Source organism: Phoxinus phoxinus (assembly GCF_949152265.1).
Source record: "Phoxinus phoxinus genome assembly, chromosome: 6".
Classification (NCBI taxonomy): domain Eukaryota; kingdom Metazoa; phylum Chordata; class Actinopteri; order Cypriniformes; family Leuciscidae; genus Phoxinus; species Phoxinus phoxinus.
Window position 1 is genome coordinate 10709207 of NC_136881.1, and position 19775 is coordinate 10728981.

The window sequence follows — 19775 nt, forward strand, 5'->3', positions numbered from 1 at the left end:
TTGGTCTTGTTTGAGTTCATTTAGAGAACCCAATTGTCAACTTCATTCATATCTCGCCTGCATATGGTCTACAACTAAAAATACATAACCTACAAACATATATGTAGCGCCCTCTGCTGTTTGACTTCTGATGTAACTTAATATTGACAAACCCAAAATTTGATTGGTATTCTACAAAGGCTATAATTCATATGAAGGTATTTTATGTGGGGAAATGTGATTTATATCATTAGGTGTAGCTATACAGAACAGACACATAATAGTCTATTAAAAAAATTGTTAAATTATGTTTCCAGCAGTGATGTTTTGACAGTGTAATGATTGTCTGATCATTGAATGTCTGTATTTTTATTTATTTTCATTATTTCACCAGTGAAGGATTGAAAGAGAGATCGAGTAGATATTGGCCTATTCTTTATTTCAAAGAGACAAGTCTAATATTTATAAAAACTGCATAATAATTATACAACGATGAAGTATACTGTATCACAGCTGTCAATATTTGAAAAGTTTTAATCAGTTTTCCAAAAATACATTGATTCGAGAAACAAAAGGAGGAACAACACAAGCTTATGAGAACCTCTGGCGGTGAAATATGGGTGTGGATGATTATCTGGAAAAAAGAACGAGAAAACATGACTTCAGACTCATTGAACAAGCAAATCTGTATGATATATTGTATTTAAAAAATATATTGACAATTTAGTTGAATAATTGAATAACCAAATATAAGAAAATAGATTAATTTGAAAGGTTACTTTATTCTATGACTAATAAACATATTTAATCGACCATTTTAACTGAAGTGAAGATAATGGCAACACTATGAATTTAAATTGAATTCAATGAATTAACTCAATTAGCCTATAGACTTCCATGAATAGCGAAGATGACTGAAAAAATACATCTAACTTGTGCAATTATTGAATAATAACCCAATTAATTACAGCAAAAACAAAGATGGACCCCATTAACTCCCATAGTATGGGTCAAAATACTATGGAAGTCTATGGGGTCCATCAACTGTTTGGTTACCGACATTTTTCAAAATATCTTTTGTGTTCAGCAAAAGAAATACATTTATTCAGCTTTGGAACAACTTGAGAGTAAATGATGACTGCATTTTCCTTTTTAAGTGAACTATTCCTTTAACTTCAACATATGTATTCTATGTTACAGATTCTGTGGGTTTCACTTGCTTTCTGTGTCGCAGGTTCTGTGCAACATGCACGTCAGGCTTGTGCCATGGTCATCGTGACATTTCCACTTTCAACAGCTGTGGGATAAAGAAGTACATGATGACTGAATGTCCAAAACTGATGTCCAATTAAAAAGCTATATCTGGATTGCTACATCAGAATACTTGTTTGGGTAACAACATGGTCTAAAGAGAGTCATTAAAGTAATATCATTGTATTACCTTCCTCTGATGCCTTAACTGGTTTAGCTTCCTCCACAGAATCCAGCATCATTTCCGCTGCAACTTCTTCTGCAGCCTCTGTTGTGGCCTGAAGTGCTTCCTCCAGGTCTGTTGGTGGCGCTGTGAGGTCTGAATGTTCTGTTTCTGTGGCAGCTGGCTCATGACATAATGCTTTATCTTCCTCTATTTGTTGACCCACTGCCTTGACCGTCTCTGACGTCACCTCTGCTGGTCCAGAGATGGTATCATCTTCTGACAACATCACCTCAGGACTCGATGACTCTTCCCATTCCGAAATACTCTCCATCTCTATAACAGAGGCCTCCTCTGATGAAGCAGGGCTTTCAGCATTCATTTCAGCCACAACAGGGCTGTCTGCCTCAGACGTGGCACGGTCATCTCCCACTTCAGTTTCTTCTACTGCTTGAAGCGCTGAAGGCAGTTCCTCCAGTTCTCCTCCTTCTGTTTTCAGATCGGATCTACCGATCATGGGCTCCTCAACCTCAGCTTCCTCGGGCACTTCTGCTGAGACCTCAACAGCCTCCAGCCCATTGAAGATCTCCACAGAATTGTTGTCCTCAGCCAACCTCAATGTGGCCACCAGGTGCTGTTCTCCAACCGAAGCAGCTGCAATCTCCCCTGTAGATCCAGCCAGGATTTTCACAGTGCTCAGTAGATCAGACATCGGGATAACTGCAACAAGATTAGTTTATAACAGAAATATAAATATGCAATAAGTAGGCATTAAGTTGAATCTATTATAGCTTTTTTTATCTGTTTTATTTTTCTCTGAATTTGAGGGAAATTCTGAAGAATCCTTTGGAATGTACGTAAGGCTTATCATTGTTAACTAAAACTAAAACCATAAAAACCAATAAGACATTGTCATTACTTGAAATAAAATAAACATTAACTGAATATTTTTTGTGTATATGTATATATATATATATATATATATATATATATATATATATATAGTTGAAGCACCAAAAAAGACTAAAACTAAATCAACTGAAACCTAATAAAAAATAGAACTATAACAAGAATGATCAAAATGATAAAATCACAGAACAAAATTACTAAAGCTTTGACTAAAATTAAAACGAAAACAGAAAATATAAAAATGAAATCAAATTCAAGTACAAAATCCATATATCAATGATTATAAAATATCACTGATTTACATTTATGCGTTGAGCGGACACTTTTATCCAGAGTGACTTGCAAAAGAGGAGCATGAGAAATTTGTCATATACCCACGAATATTTAAACAATACTTTTTATGCTTTTTTTCCCAATTTGTTGGTTGATTCAAGTTAGGAATAATAATTTTAATGACTTCTGAAGGCTTTCTGTTCTTTCTGCAACTTTGTTCCAAATGAAATTTAAAAAATCCCACAATAACATAAGTTAATGGGGGTATTTTTAAATTATATTACAGTAAAATACAAGTGAGGTCAAATTCTTCCCACACATGCTAAGCTCATTAGATCTTCCGTTTGACACTTTCTCAGAATCGTGCATTTAGATGGAAACATTTAACGATTTATTTCAAAATTGATATCTAATATCTCCTCATGTTCAAGTCCTTGAAATTAGCTTTTGAGTGCTTTTTGCTGAAGAGCACACATATTGTAGGACATGAAATGGAAACTGGATTTAAAGGTGGTATAATCTCCTTAAAACACCATAAGTGGCATAAATCTCTAAGATGATTAAATAATCAACACACATAAGAGAGATTTACCCAGATTAAATGTGATGCCTAAAGCGTCTTCGAATAAAGTCATTATAATCAAGCCAGTTTGAAAACATTTGTGTCAAGTATGCAGATACAGTAGACTTTAGGAGGAACAATTGGGATGCATTTGCCAACACGAGGAAGTGGGGTTTAATCTGTGTTTACAGGATTGTGAAAAAAGAATGCAGATTATCTAAACTATAAGTAAAGCATCCTGATTGAAAACACAAGAGCTATTCTACTAATGTACACAACATACAGAAATACAAAATACACTTACAGCATAGAAAAAGGTATTGTGATTTGTTAATTATTTTTCTTTTAAATTACAGTTCATGATGTAAGTGTAAAAGGGATTTAAAAAATGCATGCAATAATGGCACTGAATTCAGACTCCAAATATAATCATATTTTTTAAGCACTTTATTTAGGGAATACAAATATTGTGTCAGTTTTATCAACATAAATTCTGAGTTGGACGAGCCTAAATTCCAAACACAGCATTGAGAATAAGACTAAATGTCTTAGTGTCAAGTATTTTGATGTATAAATGACAATGGAACAATGTTTCCTTATGATATTTCACATTTTAACCCTCTGGTGCTCTTCAGTCATTATTTACCGAAAATGTTTACGTTTGTTTGTTTCTTTAGAATTGTGACACACACACACACACACACAAAAGGTTAAATGGCCCTGAGAAAAAAATAGTCACACTTGTATTCCTCGCAGAATACAAAAATGACCACATTGGAAATTAATGGGAAATTAATTTTATCTAGTGGAAGTGTTTGGGAGCATTAGCATTTGTGGAGATATCAACCTCAAATTTGGAACACAGTTTGTTTAGATTTATGGCCTTTTTTTCTCACAGTTTTAGAGTAAAACATATTTTGGAAAATATTTCATATAAAAAATTTAAATATTTATTTTTAAATGTCTCAAATTCTAATTTTCATAACAATAAACTTAAAACGTTTATAACTTTGATTGGGCAATGATTAAACTGTCAAAACATCACTGCTGGAAAAATAATATAAAACCATATATTTTGAATTTGAACATTAAAAAAAATACTATTATGTGTCTGTTCTGTATAGCTACACCTAATGATATAAATCACCTTTCCCCACATAAAATATCTTCATATGAATTATAGACTATGTAGAATACCAATCAAACTTTTTATACTTTAGCAATAATCTGCCAAGTGTCTTCTTTAAAAAGAGACCAAACTTAAGTCTTAAGAAATTTAATTTTCAGGTCTATTCTCAAAAAGTGATACATGGATTATTTATAACTGCATAAACATAATTTAGTACGATAAAATCCGCTAAAAATACAAAATAGTAGATTTTTAAAAATGACTGAACTGAAATATAGTATATTCATGTCATTTTTGACCGCCACATGAGAAGCACCAGAGGGTTAAGAGATATTCACAGATGATTAACTGTTCGGTAATAGGCACAGGGGTTTGCCTCCATCCCAAAAGCTGAGAGAAGTCAGTATTCACATGTGGAAAAACAATGATAAAACATTTTTATTTTTTTAAATCTCCCTTGAAGACAGAATTGCTTATAAGACCATGGTGGTTTGGAATGCATGTATAGAAAGACTTCAAAGTAGGTCAGACAGTTTTAAAAATTGGCCACGCTCCACAGACAGTCGGGAAAGGTATTCTGGGAAATTAAGTAATTTTGTGAAATACACATGTAATTTTATATATACACATACAGAATAGACTGTAAGTGTGTGTGTATATATATATATATATATATGTGTGTGTGTGTGTATTTTACTCAATTCAAAACTATAACAACTGGACTGGAATTCAGTTCTGAATGAATCACAACCCTGGCAAAGTGTCCATAAAATGTTTGCATGTTCTCGTCGTCAAAAAACAACAACAACATTGTCAATATAAGTAATTTAAGACAAATGTCTCTCTGCACACACATGAGTGAGGGTATGTCATGCATGGCAACAAGTATTATCAGGCACGACACTGGTCGTGAAGGAGGAGAGGTTAAAAAAAACAGGCTTGAATCATAAAAAGGCCACTTGCAAATTTAAGTAAATTGCCATGCATTCATTTATCTTCAACCCTTATTTTTGTACAGGCTCAACCTCTCCTCCTCACTGTCAATGTGGGATTAGAACCCTATAGAGTTCACAAGTTGAAAAAGGACACTTCTTTCTGCTCAGAGGACACAGTCAATCGGATAAAAGGAGCACAACAGAGGGAGTCTCTACAACTTAACGGAGCGTTCCAAGTGGGGTTGGGAAGGTTCACATCGGGGTTTACATCTAGACTGCTCAGTATTCAGGCTGCTTCCTCAACAGAAGACACCTCACCAGTTGCCTCGGCAATAGGAACCGCAGTCTCAGCGGCAACATCCTCAACAACAGGTGCAGTAGGTTCCTCTGCCTCAGCTGCTACTGCCTGTGCAATGACAGTTTCTGCCTCAAGCTCCATTGCTGCATCCACATGTTCTGGGATCTCTTCAGCCTCCGCATCAACCACCTCTACGACGAGTTCTGCTGCTGTGGCCTCAACAATACTGGTGTTTTCAGCTACTGCGGTTTCCACAATCGCAGCTGCTTCTGCTACTGAGGCCAAGGTGGCCACTGCTCCTACTTGAAATACATTAAGCAGGACTTTAAGAAAAGGCAAAATGATCCAAAGAAAATCCAAGATCAAGTGGGATTAAAAAGATAAAGCAGACTTAGCAAAAGGGTTCTTATACTAAATGAAGAGGGTTAGCATCAAAAGATTTCTCATTAAAAAGGGATAGTTCACCCAAAAATAAATGCGGTTATCATTTACTCACCCTCAAATTGTTACAAACCTGAATTAATTTATTTCTTCTGCTGAACACAAAGAAATATATTTTGAAGAATGTCAGTAACCAAACAGTAGTCTGTACCCATTGACTTCCATAGTATTTTTTTTTCCTACTATGGAAGTCAATGGGTACAGACTACTGTTTGGTTACTGACATTCTTCAAAATATATTTCTTTGTGTTCAGCAGAAGAAATAAATTAATACAGGTTTGAAACAACTTGAGGGTGAGTAAATGATGACAGCATTTTAATTTTAAAGTGAACTATCCCTTTAAGAGATTATGAGAACAGGAGGATGCACATAGATAGCGGAAACCATTCATTCAGATTAGCAGCAGACTCAACCGACTTTGAGTCTAAGCTCTTAGAGTTAGCATTAGAAACTTTATTGGGAGGTTAAAGTGAACCATACTTGCCAAATACCTCAGAATAGGACAGATTCGATTATAAAGATCCTGCATGGATGCTTGATTAGCTTAAGATAATGCAGACCCATCACCAAGTAAACAAATAAATGTGCAAGATGGTTAAAGGATTGGTTCACACAAAAATGTAAATTTTGCATTATTTATTTTCTTTCTTTCATGGACCAAAAATAATAATAATTAAGACAGTGGTTGTCACTCTTTTCTATGCAATTGCAATAAATGGGAAATGGAACTTTTAAGCTCCATGAAGGACACGGAAGTACCATAAAAGGATGAAAAAAGTAGTATACAACTAATGCGCTCTATTTCAGTTGTCTTAGAAGACATACAATGTGACTAAATACAAAAAAAAAAGTTAAATAAGGCTATATTTATATAAAATTAGCTATATGATTATATTATATTCATACAAGTATAAGAATATACAATTATATACAATTATATGGGCTTGGAATAACATTTTGGGTGAACTATTCCTTTAATAAACTTAAAGATACTTTTTATAAGTGATATCATGAAACCAATTTTATGATATATGTTGAACATATTACCGTTCAAAAGTTCGGGGTCAATATGATTTTTAATGTTTCTGAAAAAAGAATAAGCTCACAAAGGCTGCATTTATTTAAACAAAAAAAAGTATTGTATATTAAACGTAGTACTATTGTGAAATAATTTAAAATACAATTTATTCCTGGATTCTTTGATGAATAGACAGTTCAAAAGAACATCATTTATTTGAAATTATTTTTGATATTGGTTACGTCTTTAGTGTCAATTTTATTTTTATACATTTTATTGCATCTTTGCTGAATAAAAGTAAAAATGTATTGACCCAAAAGTTTTGAACTGTAGTATAAAGTTAATATGATAATATAAAAGCATTTTACTAAGCTCTAAGTTCACTTTACTAAGTGTCATCAATCATGCTTATGTTGAAGAAGTGCCTTAACTTAAACTGTTTGCAAATGCCAAAACAAGTTTTGCAACTAATTTTGGAAAAGTGCTAGTGAGATATGTGATGCATATTGCTGCAGGCAAAGAAAAGTAAAAGAAGACAGTCCACAATTTATAGAAAAGTTGTTATTGACTACTGACTGAGTGCATTTAAAAAAAAAAGACATGCCGTTAAGACAGGCTAAATTTATACTCACCTTCCTCACCTAATGGGAGAACAAAAAATAATGTGGTTAACAGCACGCAAGCAAGAGACGTAAACAAATGAAAGCTGCTCTAAATGTAGCTATAGCTTAGTGACTGCTGAGTAACTGCAGAAAGAGGATCACGCCTGAGGAACCGCAGTAACACACACATACCCGAACAGGCCTGACTCGCAGCACCCATCAATTCAATAAAGAACTCTGAATGGGAATCTAATCCCAACTGTCGGTGTAAATTATTCCGCTTTACTGATTATGAAAGATTAACTAACAGGCAAACTGAAAACAGGTATTCATCAGCAAAAACAAAACCACTACAGCAAAAAAAAAAAACTCTTACTTTTTGGTCTGGCCTCGAGTTGAGCGATTCTTTCATTATATCTTGCACTGTCAGAGTTTATTGTCTTATAAGCCTGTGCAGAGGAAAAGGGGGTGAAAAAGCAAATGGATGCTATTATTATTAACACTTGCAGAGTTTTCTAAAACAGGATGAAAGAAGTAAAAATACATACATAAACAAGAGCAGCGGTAAGTGAGCTTCCACCAATCAACATGTAAGCCATGTTTGTCCCGGACGCAGGGAGCCCAAAGGACATCTGTCGTATAGGGAATACAGCTATTGAAAGATAAAGAGAGAAACGTATCACATGAAAATCCATTACAATGTTTTATTAATAGGCCTACCCCTAGAAATCCCACTGTATTATATTTCTATGGCCTCAAAACTTTGCAGCATTTTTTCCTGAAACATAAACTGGGGACTGAGTATCAAATCATTTCAATATTTATAATGTAAAAATGTAATTAAATTGTTCAAAAATAAAATGTGTACTGTCCCTCAGTTGTGATGTCATTTCAATCATTTGTGGAACAAAAGAGTGCAACAGTAGGGCTCTGAAAGTAAAAACTAATTTTAATTTTCTTCATAGCAAAATTGCTTTTGAATGATAACTTTAAAGACAGACCAACTGTGAGCAATGAGGTTGAGCTCATGATATTTGTCTCAGCCCACATTATTGCAGTTTATAATTTTTTATTTATTTAAACTCAACGTGAACCAGAAGTTGGGACAGACTTTGAAGCACTATAAATTATGTATTTGGGTCAATGGCTGCATCCGAAATCACATACTCTTGATAATACTTATTTTGAAGAAGTTATTACTTTACAACTGCTAAGAAAAGTGCATTCTATATAATATGAATCTGTGCAGTGTGAATGTAACCTGGGCGTACTACATTTGTCATGTTGCCCTTATGAAAGTTAAGTCTTGTACACAGTATTGTACCTTTGTCTTTTTGTCTGATTACAAAAACTTTTTTGCTTCAAATCAAAGTTTGTAGTGTTGTGATTCACCCTGTAGCTGATTGTCTTGGTTCATAGAACTCTTTAAGTAGACTATCCCTATGGGAAAATCGAACGGAAAAAATACTTCTGGGACCTGCTGAACAAGAAGGCGGGCACTGATGCAGTGTTTACGTCACTAATCAACTTTAGTGGATGAGTTTGATGAGTGGAAATTTTAAGTAGCTTGCAAAGTTACAGGGGGACCAGGCAAACCTGATACAGCAAGCATGCGTTTCAGGCTTTTGTGTCTGTGCATTCATTTAGGCAAACACACATCCTCTGTGTAGCTGCAGTGAAGCAGCAGAAGGGAACACAATGTCCCACTGTAAAACCGCCCCTCAGAGCAACATTTAATCCCACAGGAGCACATGCACCGGACATGCAGTGCAAAGCTAGTGTCACAAAATCCAGATCCAAAATCTGGACTTTAAATAATTATATCTAATAAACAATGAATTTCCGGAACGACTACGATAATAAGGTGTCTGTCTGCACCAAGGTGGCCTGTGCCTCATTTATACATTTAATCTCATTTACGGCTGCGTCAACACACTGTTAAGGTGAAGGTAGACCAGCAGGTGTCCAGGACAATGTGTGCGGAGTCATGCTCTCTGAAAACAGTGAAAGCTGTACACATAAACACTGGCATAAATATAACCCTGTCGGGGTGGAGACGGCAGGCATGTCAATGTGCAGAACCCTAGGCAAATTCATGTTGGCAGAGAGCCCTGCATAGGGCCCTCTTCAAATATTTGGGTGGTTTTAGGAAATGCCTGAACAGATTTGTGAATACAAAAGTTAAATCATGCGCAAAATGTTGAGTCAGCAAAAAAACTGATCAGCCCTCAAAGTTAAAGTCCAGAAGATCTTCATATTTTAAACCAATAATGAAGGGGCAAAAAAACCCAACTTCGCATGCAGTTCAAACTGAGTGAATCCTTTGACAGGAAATTAAATTTAAACAGATCAAACCCAGCTATTTCCCACAGATGCGCTGGAGCAGGGAAGGGTTTATGTCACTGTTATCTGTTATGGAAAAATTCTGCATTAAAAACAAACTCAGACATTTTGAAATGAAACATTGTCCATAAAAATAGTCTTGAACTCACTGTAAAAAAAAACAATCTCAACACAACAATCTCTATCCTTATACATCTTAACTCATATTTTTCTTTATCTGTAATTTCATTGAAAGTGTTTACGTAATAAAGAAAAGCAGCAATTAAAATAGGAGATTCCAGTTTTAAATAGGTTGATTTCCTTTGGAATGCAGGGTGCTGCACAAATAATCTATTTATTCCCTTTTTCTTACAAATCATTATGCAAATATGTGCAATATAAAACATCGCATTACAATTTTTTTTTTTTTTTAAATAAGCACAACAGTACAAAGAATATATAACCCATTAACCAAAGAAGAAGAAAAAAAAAACACTACAACAAACAGATAAAACCTCTCGTAATATTTTATTACATAAAACATTAATGACAAAAGAAGTCTTTATGGTTAACTGAAAATGTGATGAATTGTTCAGCTAACATGAAGGAAGTCATATTTTGACGTGATTTATCCCTAACAAAATTAAAGTTGTAGCCTATTTTCTATATTTTAGGCATTATTGAATGTGATAAGCATATCTCATTTGTTAGCCTACATAACACAAACATCAGAACTCAATCTTTTGGATGGCGTAAAAGTCGAAAACCAATGGCACACACACACACACACACACACACACACACACACACACCCCTGCTAAAAGGTACGACTTTTTCAAATTTTCTACTTAATATTTAATAGTTTATGCATATTGTATAGCATCTCTCTTTTATATTGTGAAGTGTAGGCTGGTGAATTTCATTTACAAAATCGAAACAACACTTATACGGATGTTTTCTTACCATTGCTGAATAAAGGAGTGAGTGATTTGCGTGCCAGAGGTGCAAGTCTTTGCCAAGCCGCTCTGCAGAACATGATTATTCCTGCTGTGAACCTAGAATCTGAGTTACTGACAGATTTACTCTCCACAAGCCTGTCTCTCATCCTTTTAAACTCCCTCTGTCACCTCCTTCTGTGTCACGTCATGCATAATGTGCACGTGGTCCAGGAATTACCGCGAAATACAAAACTGGAGTAATACAGATAAAAAATAAAAAATAAAAAAAAAAAACGTAATAAACTACTGATTCTATTGCATTATATAATTTTTTAAAATATAAAATACAAATTAATATTTGAATTTGACTAACGTTACTTCTCTGTTGACATTGTAAACTATTATTGTTATTTTACACGTTTTCCAGTTACCCATTTTTGGTTCCCAGAACGTTCATGTTAATATAATTATGTGTGAATATAATATAATTTAAATATATTAACATATTAAGCAATAAATATTTGTCAAACTTTAATATAAATCCCCAAACGATTTTCTTAAAAGCTCATACAAACCTGATACAAACTGAGGTCATGTAGCCTATGTAACTCTAATTCATAGCCATGATGGGTTTTTTTTTTAATATTGTCTTGAAACTTCAATTTCAGTTTCACTTCTGACATGGCTGTCATTGGTCATCAATTTTATATTTTTTATATTCATAATTCAAATGATCCAAATAAACAAGCATATTAGCGTTTTGTTGCAATGCATACTACACTGCTCGTGAAATACAATCGTTAGCATGAAATAAATAGACAAAAACATTTCCGTTTGTGCATGTTCAGTAGTTTTTCTTATTGATTAGATTAAAAACACATGAACATGATAACAACAAATCATGAGTCACTACTTTTATTTTGATATCTCTACCGGATGTTCAGAAGTTCAGAACTACTGGCTGCAGCGGCGCTTTGCGGAGAGAGACTGCGGGAAAAAAACAGCAGGCATGGCGGGGCGCGGGAAAAGAAAACCCAGGTCTTCTCCACAGGTACTTCATATAATCTTAACCAATACGAGTAGTTAGAGTAACGTGTGCACGTATCCTTTTACGGTGAGTATTTACTGAGAGGTTATGAGGTGCTCGTTTGTGAAAGATTGTGACTCATATAGATTGAGCATCCACTACACTTCAGTTATTTTGTTTCTACATTCAATCCATATAGTCAGTGCTAGTGAATATTATGTAAGTAATAATCACTATGTGAATCTGTTCCTGTCTTCAGTGTTCAATAGCTGCAATCTGTTGCAAAGACCCCACATAATGTGTTAGTATCATAGACAGTAACGTTATATGGTTAGTATCAGCACATCAGTTGCTAAACAATTTATGTATGCATCATTATCATCATCATCATCATCTGGCATTAGTTTATTGTGACAATTTAAAGGTGTCCCTACGATTGTATAATGACCTCTATTTATATTAATCTGCACCTTGCACATATTTTTTCTTAGCTTAACTATTCTGTACTGGATTGAGTATTTCTTCATCGAAAAGTTATCGTCCTATAGTTTTTATTATTTTATTACTGAAATTATAATTTCTGCCAATACAAGGTATTCAAATGTTTCCTGTTCCAGACAGAAACATCAAACGGGGAGGTGAAAAAACCAAAAGAAGGCCAAAGGGATGAGAAGACTGTTGTAGCAGGAGAAATGAGAGAAGAAGTGGAAAGATTGTACCAGCTAAGCATGCCTAATGATTTTTTCCAGTTTTGGGAATTTTGCAAGAGTCTTCATCCTGACTGTCCACAAGGTATATCTGTGTTATATTGATGGTTCTATATCTGTATCATCATTATTATCATACACCCTTAAAGATAAAGGTTCTAAAAGGGGTTTTTGTAGCACTCCAATAAAATGAACCATTTGAGTGTGATGAATATTTTAAAAGTCTAAAGAATCTTTTTCCACTATAAAGAACATTTTGTACAACAGAAAGGTTCTATGGAATTTAAAGGTTTTGCATGGAACCATCAATGCTAATAAGGAACCTTTATTTTTTTAGAGTATAAGCATCTTCAAATTGATTATAAATATGTTAAAATGAATATTACAGTTCAGTTATGTGATTTACACGTCTTGTTGCAGTGATGTTAAATCGTTGCATGTGTTTTTGTGTGCTTTACAGATGCCCTAAAGGAAACACTTGGGCTTCAGCTAGTTGGCCCTTATGATATCCTGTCCAAAAAACACAAATGCTCATCTTCCTCTCAACCCAACTTTCATCTTCATTGGCGCCATTTTTATGACCCCCCAGAGTTCCAGACAATCATACTGGGCAACGTAGACACCCAACACCACATGGGCTACTTCAGGTGACTTTACCTGTGAACAGTGCTTACAAATTGTAGTCCCTTACTGAATACAAATTACATGGTAAGAATTGTAGTTAGTAATGTAATCTATTACATCACACATTTAAGGTAATATAATCTGACTACTTTTTGATGACTTTTGACATACTGTAACTTGTTTATTGTACACATTGATTTGAATAGGATAATCTTGTACCATATCGATACATACAAAGAGAGAGAGAGAAAGAAAACAATTCCATTGTTGAATTAAACATTACATTATGTCATGGTTTCCCAAACTAGGGTTTTTAAATGAAAATAAAACATGAAATAATAAAAACATTAAATATTTTATTTGTTTATCCTGAGCAGACTCTCAATTTTCGCAGAATTAGGGAGAATCAATGAATTTTGAATAATTTACTGACACTGAATATTTGGTAATCATGTAATCAAAAAAAAGTAACTGGATTCTGATTTTAACATGTAATATAATCCAATAACAAGTATTTTTTTAAATATGATTACATAATCCATATTACATATAATCAGTTATTAACCAGCACTGTCTGTGAATGACATGTATTTTCATAATTGGGTAAAATAATAGTTGCACATCAAACTGCAACAACAAATTCAAGGTTCTTTAACCTTAAAACATAATTTTTGTTTTTATAATAATGAGGTTTGTGTGATTCTCTAACTGTACTTGTCTTCGTGTTCAGAGATCTACCTGATGCTTTACCTGTGTTCATTGGGGAGAATGAAGCAAAGAAGGGCTGTACCATCACACAGATGGGGGACAACATCTTTGCAGCAGTTCTGTAAGTGTCTTCAGTATATATATATATATATATATATATATATATATTAGGACTGTCAAAAGATTAATCGCGATTAATCACATCCAAAATAAAAGTTTGTGTTTACATAATATATGTGTGTGTACTGTGTATAATTATTTATATATATATAAAAACACACACAATCATGTATATATTTAAGAAAAATTGGTTATATTTATATATAAAATATTTATATATAATATCAATTATATAAATATATACAGTATATAAATGCAAATATTTCTTAAATATATACATGAATGTGTGTGTATTTATACATAATAATTATAAACAGTACACACACATATATTATGCAAACACAAACTTTTATTTTGGATGCGATTAATCGCGATTAATCTTTTGACAGCCCTAATATATATATATATATATATAAAGAGTATACAATTAAAATAGATGCTCATTTTAGGTTTAACTTTTAAGTTTTCATTTTTTTCACAGTTTTATCTATTCAAAATGGTAAATATTAATGCAAATTAATAATCAAAAATAAATAAAAAGATGTAGCTTTTAGTATTTTTCAAGCAATAGAACAAAGAATACTTGACTTTAGTAGCATCTAACAGTAAAACATTTTTATTTTATAGTTTTTATTTTATTTTATAGTTTATTCATTTTTATTGAATTTTGTTTCTTTCATAAGTTTATTTTAAATGGTCCTTTTGGAGTAACAAATCAATTGATCAGATTAAAATTAAAAAGAGAAAATTATTTATTTTAAATGGGGTATAGCTATTTTTTTTCATATTTCTATTTGCACAATCTCTCTTTTGGCACACGAACCTAGGCTGTTTTTGAAGAAGAAAAGAAGGGAGAGGGGACAACAGAAGAACGAAGCTGCTTTGGACAGGTTGGAAGAAGATTTGAAGCGAGAGGCAGAGAGGTTGGATTTGCCTCTGGAGCAGAAAACTAAAGCAATGAAACAAAGAGAGAGAAAGGTATGTGAAGAAAATTATTTGACAGAACCACATATTTGTCTCTGTAAAACTTTTGTGGAGGTAACTGGCATGTTTTGACCTTTAAAGGGAGACTGCCCAAAAATGAAAATTGTCATCAATTACTCACCCTCATGTCTTTCCAAACCCGTAAGACTTCTGTTCGTCTTCATAAGCAAACTTAAGATATTTTAATTATCTGAGACTTTCTGCCCATCCATTGAAAGTCTATTCTCCCACAATTCTGACGGTTCAAAACGTTTATAAAGAGATTGTAAAAGAAATCTATATGAATCGAGTGGTATAATTGAAGTATTCTGAAGAGACACTTCAAGCAATCAAATCAAGCTTGAACTTCCATTTACCAAATTTGAGTGCTTTATGTATGTCCACTAATCAGTAAATAATAATCTTAAATAATATCTGTACATCATATAAAACGATTGTCTCTTCAGAAGATTTGGATTAAGCTGCTCGATTCGTATGAATTTCATGTACCATCTTTAAACGTTTTGAAGAGTCTGAGTAATTTATGACAGAAATGTTTAGGTAAACTAAATCCTTAATTTCCAACTGTTAATTTCTTTTATTTTTCTGCAGGTAGTCACTAAGACATTTCATGGAGCAGGAATTGTGGTTCCAGTGGATAAAAATGATGTTGGATATAGAGAATTGCCAGAAACAGATGGTAAACCCATTTTAATGATCTTTTGCATTTTAGTGTTGACTCAAAGCCCCGATATACTCACAGCAAAGTTCTTTATCGTTCTTCGTTTAGGGGTAAGTGGAGTATATCGGGGTCTTTACAATGGCCAGGTTGTGAAATAATGCAACATCAATATTACAGTTTGTAATGGGAAACAAAACAATTAGAAGACTTCAGTTTACCTTCTTCATTTTGTTTACCTGTAGCAAGTCTGAAGAAGATTTGTAAAGCAATTGCGGAGGCCAAAGATGATGAGGAGAGGATGAAAGCTTTCGCGCCCATTCAGGAAATGATCACCTTTGTTCAATTTGCCAATGATGAATGTGATTACGGCATGGGCTATGAGCTTGGGATAGATCTGTTCTGTTATGGCTCACACGTAAGATAAACACGCGCACACACACACAAATAATATTCAATCAAAAATTCAACCCTAAATCTGTGCACGTTTATATTTATTCACATTTACATCGAAGTGTTTCTTGTGTTTTTTGCAGTTGTTTTTGCATTATATCTTATTAGTTCTACCACAGTTTTATCTATTCAAAATGGTAAATATTAGTGCAAATTAGTAATCAAAAATAAATAAAAACATGTAGCTTTTAGTATTTTTCAAGCAATAGAACAAAGAATACTTGACTTTTTTAGCATCTAACAGTAAAACATTTTTTGAAGTTTATTCGGTATTTGTCATCAATATTTCTCTGTATTTTTTTTGTTAAGCGGATATTATGATGATATTTTCACTGATGATATAACTGACTATGTTTACATTAAATGGGTCATGAATTGAGAAATCAAATTTTAATTACCGTAATCTTTTGACATATAAGAGGTTATTGTACTCTAAAAATATCCTGTAAGTTCCAGAGCTCAACTTCCTCGTTAGTCCAAAAACGGCTTTTATTGAAACAAAGGTCCCAAAATGACTCGTTTTGGATTTCAACAAAAAGATAGAGATGCCTCTGAGGATTACAAATTGTAACCTGCCAAATTGTGGAAAAACAGTTTTTGCATTGCCTTCCTTGTTCCAGATCATGTCAGTAAGACAGAATTCATTTGTTTGCTTCATTTTACTGTGGATTAGTTTTTAAACAAGACCCAGGCTTTTCAGAGAGACTGAAAATAAAAGATAATGCAGTGATGACTATATTGGCTCGGACAGTAATGTCGCAACACACAAGTGTGAGTAACAATATTTTTACCACGTGTCACTATTGCTTTGTCTTTTACAGATCAATTGATATGTACTTATTTTACTTACACTTTACTGAAAATTATGAATAATCGATGAATATAGAAATGACAGTGCGACAAACAATGGTACATTCATTCATAATTCGTTCAAACGAAACACCGTAAGTTATCCTGTATAACTATACTATTACTGCAACTGTAGTAACTCAAAGTACTTACTTTATTTGCCACAACCAAGACTTGTAAAGCATAATGTAATGTGCATAATGTAGCGAGATAAACACCTTTCTATAGCATCTTTGTTTCAACAGTAATATAATGCAATAAAATACAATACTACCTCACATACGTAAGGAATAAATATGATTGATTACCATGTTGTCGCAGACTGGAGTATCCTTGGTATTTGCAGTGTAGGTTTGTTCAGATTCAGGATCAGACTCTGGCTTAAACGTGTGTAGCTGAATTTCTCTCGTTGCCATTTTTCAAATCAAATCCACACGTGTAATGGCAAAATCTTCTTATAAATTTTAAGTGAAAGAAGTGAAAAAAAATTATATATATATTTTTTTTAAAAGCAATTCATGACCCCTTTAATAAATGTATTTATTTATTAGTTTATTTACATTTCAGTATAGACCGTGCATTAAAATGATGGTTCACCTAAAAATGAAAATGATTCTGTCATTAATTACTCACCCTCATGTTGTTGACCTGTAAGACTTTCGTTCATCTTCAAAACACAAATGAAGATCTTTTTGATGAAATCTGAGAGCTTTCTGTCCCTCCATTACCGCTACACAACTGACACTTCAAAAAGTTCATGAAGAGATTGTAAAACTGATCCATGTGAATTGAGCAGTTTAGTCCAAATTTTCTGAAGAGACATGATCGCTTTATATGATAAACAGATTGAATTTAGGGTTTTATTCACATACAAACTTACACATCAGGGCCTGGTTTCACAGACAGTGCTAAGATTAAGCCATGATTAGGCCTTAGTTCAATTAGGGCATTTAAGTAGCTTTTATAAACATGCCTTTGTGTCTCTTCATATGGATTCGGTTTACAATCAAACTTTTTGAAGCGTCAAAGTGGTAGTTGCGTAGCTCTCAGTGGAGGGACAGAATTATCTCGGATTACATTCAAATATCTTAATTTGCTTTTTGAAGATAAACGGAAGTCTTATGGGTTTGGAGCAACATGAGGGAGAGAAAATTATGACAGAATTTTTCATTTTTGGGTGAGCTAACCCTTTAAGCCCAGCAGACAAATTGTGTCCAGAGAATATTTGTAATACCTGCATAGCTACTTTTAATAGCTTTTTGCTTTCCATTCAAGGCCATCTTCCAGGTGGTGTGTCCTTGCACTTTGCAGACACATTAATAGCCATTTCTGACAGGTTTCTTATGATATAGAGTTCTGCTGGACAACTGACCAATTGCCTTGTTTGTTTTCTTTCTGTAGTATTTCAATAAAGTGGTACGTCAGCTGCTGCCATTGGCATACAATCTGCTGAAGAGAGGTCTGTTTGGAGAGATACTGGAGGCGCACCTCGCCAGTCGTTCCCAGGACAACCTTGACCAGCTCTCTGCTGCCTGACGTATATTGAGTGGATGATAAGCTATTCAGAATGACTTCCTGTAAATGGTGTTCGGGGTTGGGTCAGAGACAGATTACACTGCACTAAATTACGCTGTTAGGTACTGCTGCTTCATTGAATATGCTACAAAGCCCAAGAAAGGTTCGTTTCTTAAACCTGAATGACTCATACTTTTATAAAAGATGTCTCCGATCATTAAATATAAGAATTTCGCTTTGCATACATTTAATTGGTTTAACTTAATTAAAATAAATAGGCACATCATTTTTTTTTTTAACTGTTCCCTTAAGCTTCTTTGGCTGTGCTTAAGGTTAGTCCTATATTAAAAGTGAAATCAAATTTGAGTTTTCTTCTTCAGGTTCTACATCCTGAGAATCAACATTTTGTGAGTTAATACTGTGCCTTTCCAAACCTAATTCTCTTTCATTCACACTGTCGGCCCAGTAAACCATAGAAATGAGTTACATCTCCTGAGAGATCAATATGTTGTATGTATTATTTACGATTCTGATTCTGCTTTCTGCATTGCCATTAACATGTTTTGCATAACCCAGTTGCTTAAAAGCAAAAGGTCCTTAAGGTTACCAATTTATCTGTGCAGTAAGTCTTAGAACTTGGCTGTGGTTTCAGATCAGTTTAAGGTTGATTTTGTGAAAGCGGAACGTACTGTACATAGAATAAGCAGCTGATTCTTGTTTCTGATTGTTAAAATGGTACTTTTAAGTAATCTGTACTGAGAAAATTAGTTATGCCGTTATTACTTTTTGTTGAAAGTTATGAAAGTCAGTTCACCATTATAATTCCGTTATCGTCGTCCAGTACTGATCTAAAGTAGATGTTTAATAAAGTATATTTTTGATGTCCTATCTTTCTTTATTGAATGTGTTGTGTGAAAAATTATATTGAATCTGTAATATATTCAATCGCTATAATTGTGCTTGCACTAAATTTAAAGTTGTGTTGTTAGTAGAATAGTTTTTAGTGTCTTGGAAGCTTAAAGGGATAGTTTACTTTGAAATGAAAATTATGTCATCATATACTCACCCTCAAGTTGTTTCAAACCTGTATGAATTTCTTTCTTCTGCTGAACACAAAGGAAGATATTTTGAAGAATGTCAGTAACCAAACAGTTAACTGTTACCATTGACTGCCATAGTAGGAAAAAATATCTTCCTTTGTGTTCAGCAGAAGAAAGAAATTCATACAGGTTTGAAACAACTTGAGGGTGAGTATGATGACATAATTTTCATTTTAAAGTGAACTATCCCTTTAAAAGTGCACATTTTA

General features: G+C 33.6%; 2 protein-coding genes across 2 annotated transcripts; one reads left to right on the top strand and one right to left on the bottom strand.

Moving 5' to 3' along the window:
• Window positions 1-401: 401 nt before the first annotated feature.
• mgarpb (mitochondria localized glutamic acid rich protein b) lies at window positions 402-11010 on the bottom strand. Its single transcript, XM_079615012.1, has 7 exons — window positions 10847-11010; window positions 8110-8213; window positions 7938-8010; window positions 5520-5801; window positions 1421-2113; window positions 1200-1276; window positions 402-613 (listed from the first exon to the last, which is right to left on the bottom strand). The coding sequence occupies exons 1-6, from the start codon at window positions 10986-10988 to the stop codon at window positions 1233-1235; spliced, it is 1338 nt and encodes a 445-aa protein (XP_079471138.1). The 5' UTR covers window positions 10989-11010; the 3' UTR covers window positions 402-613; window positions 1200-1232.
• A 649-nt stretch (window positions 11011-11659) lies between these two features.
• Window positions 11660-19349, top strand: hpf1 (histone PARylation factor 1). The gene is made up of 8 exons (XM_079615013.1): window positions 11660-11872; window positions 12466-12640; window positions 13016-13202; window positions 13910-14008; window positions 14835-14985; window positions 15583-15670; window positions 15895-16067; window positions 18353-19349. Exons 1-8 carry the CDS (start codon window positions 11723-11725, stop codon window positions 18485-18487), a joined length of 1158 nt encoding a protein of 385 aa, XP_079471139.1. The 5' UTR covers window positions 11660-11722; the 3' UTR covers window positions 18488-19349.
• Window positions 19350-19775: the final 426 nt, after the last annotated feature.

Bases quoted from the DNA above. Each gene is read 5' to 3' on its own strand.
- hpf1 (XM_079615013.1), top strand. From the start codon at position 11,723: ATGAGTCACTACTTTTATTTTGATATCTCTACCGGATGTTCAGAAGTT. The intron at 14,986-15,582 runs GTATGTGAAGAA...ATTTTTCTGCAG, and splicing joins TGAAACAAAGAGAGAGAAAG to GTAGTCACTAAGACATTTCA. The intron at 15,671-15,894 runs GTAAACCCATTT...GTTTACCTGTAG, and splicing joins AGAATTGCCAGAAACAGATG to CAAGTCTGAAGAAGATTTGT.
- mgarpb (XM_079615012.1), bottom strand. From the start codon at position 10,988: ATGAGAGACAGGCTTGTGGAGAGTAAATCTGTCAGTAACTCAGATTCT. The intron at 8,214-10,846 runs GTAAGAAAACAT...ATCTTTCAATAG, and splicing joins CACTCCTTTATTCAGCAATG to CTGTATTCCCTATACGACAG. The intron at 1,277-1,420 runs GTAATACAATGA...TTTATCCCACAG, and splicing joins AGTTAAGGCATCAGAGGAAG to CTGTTGAAAGTGGAAATGTC.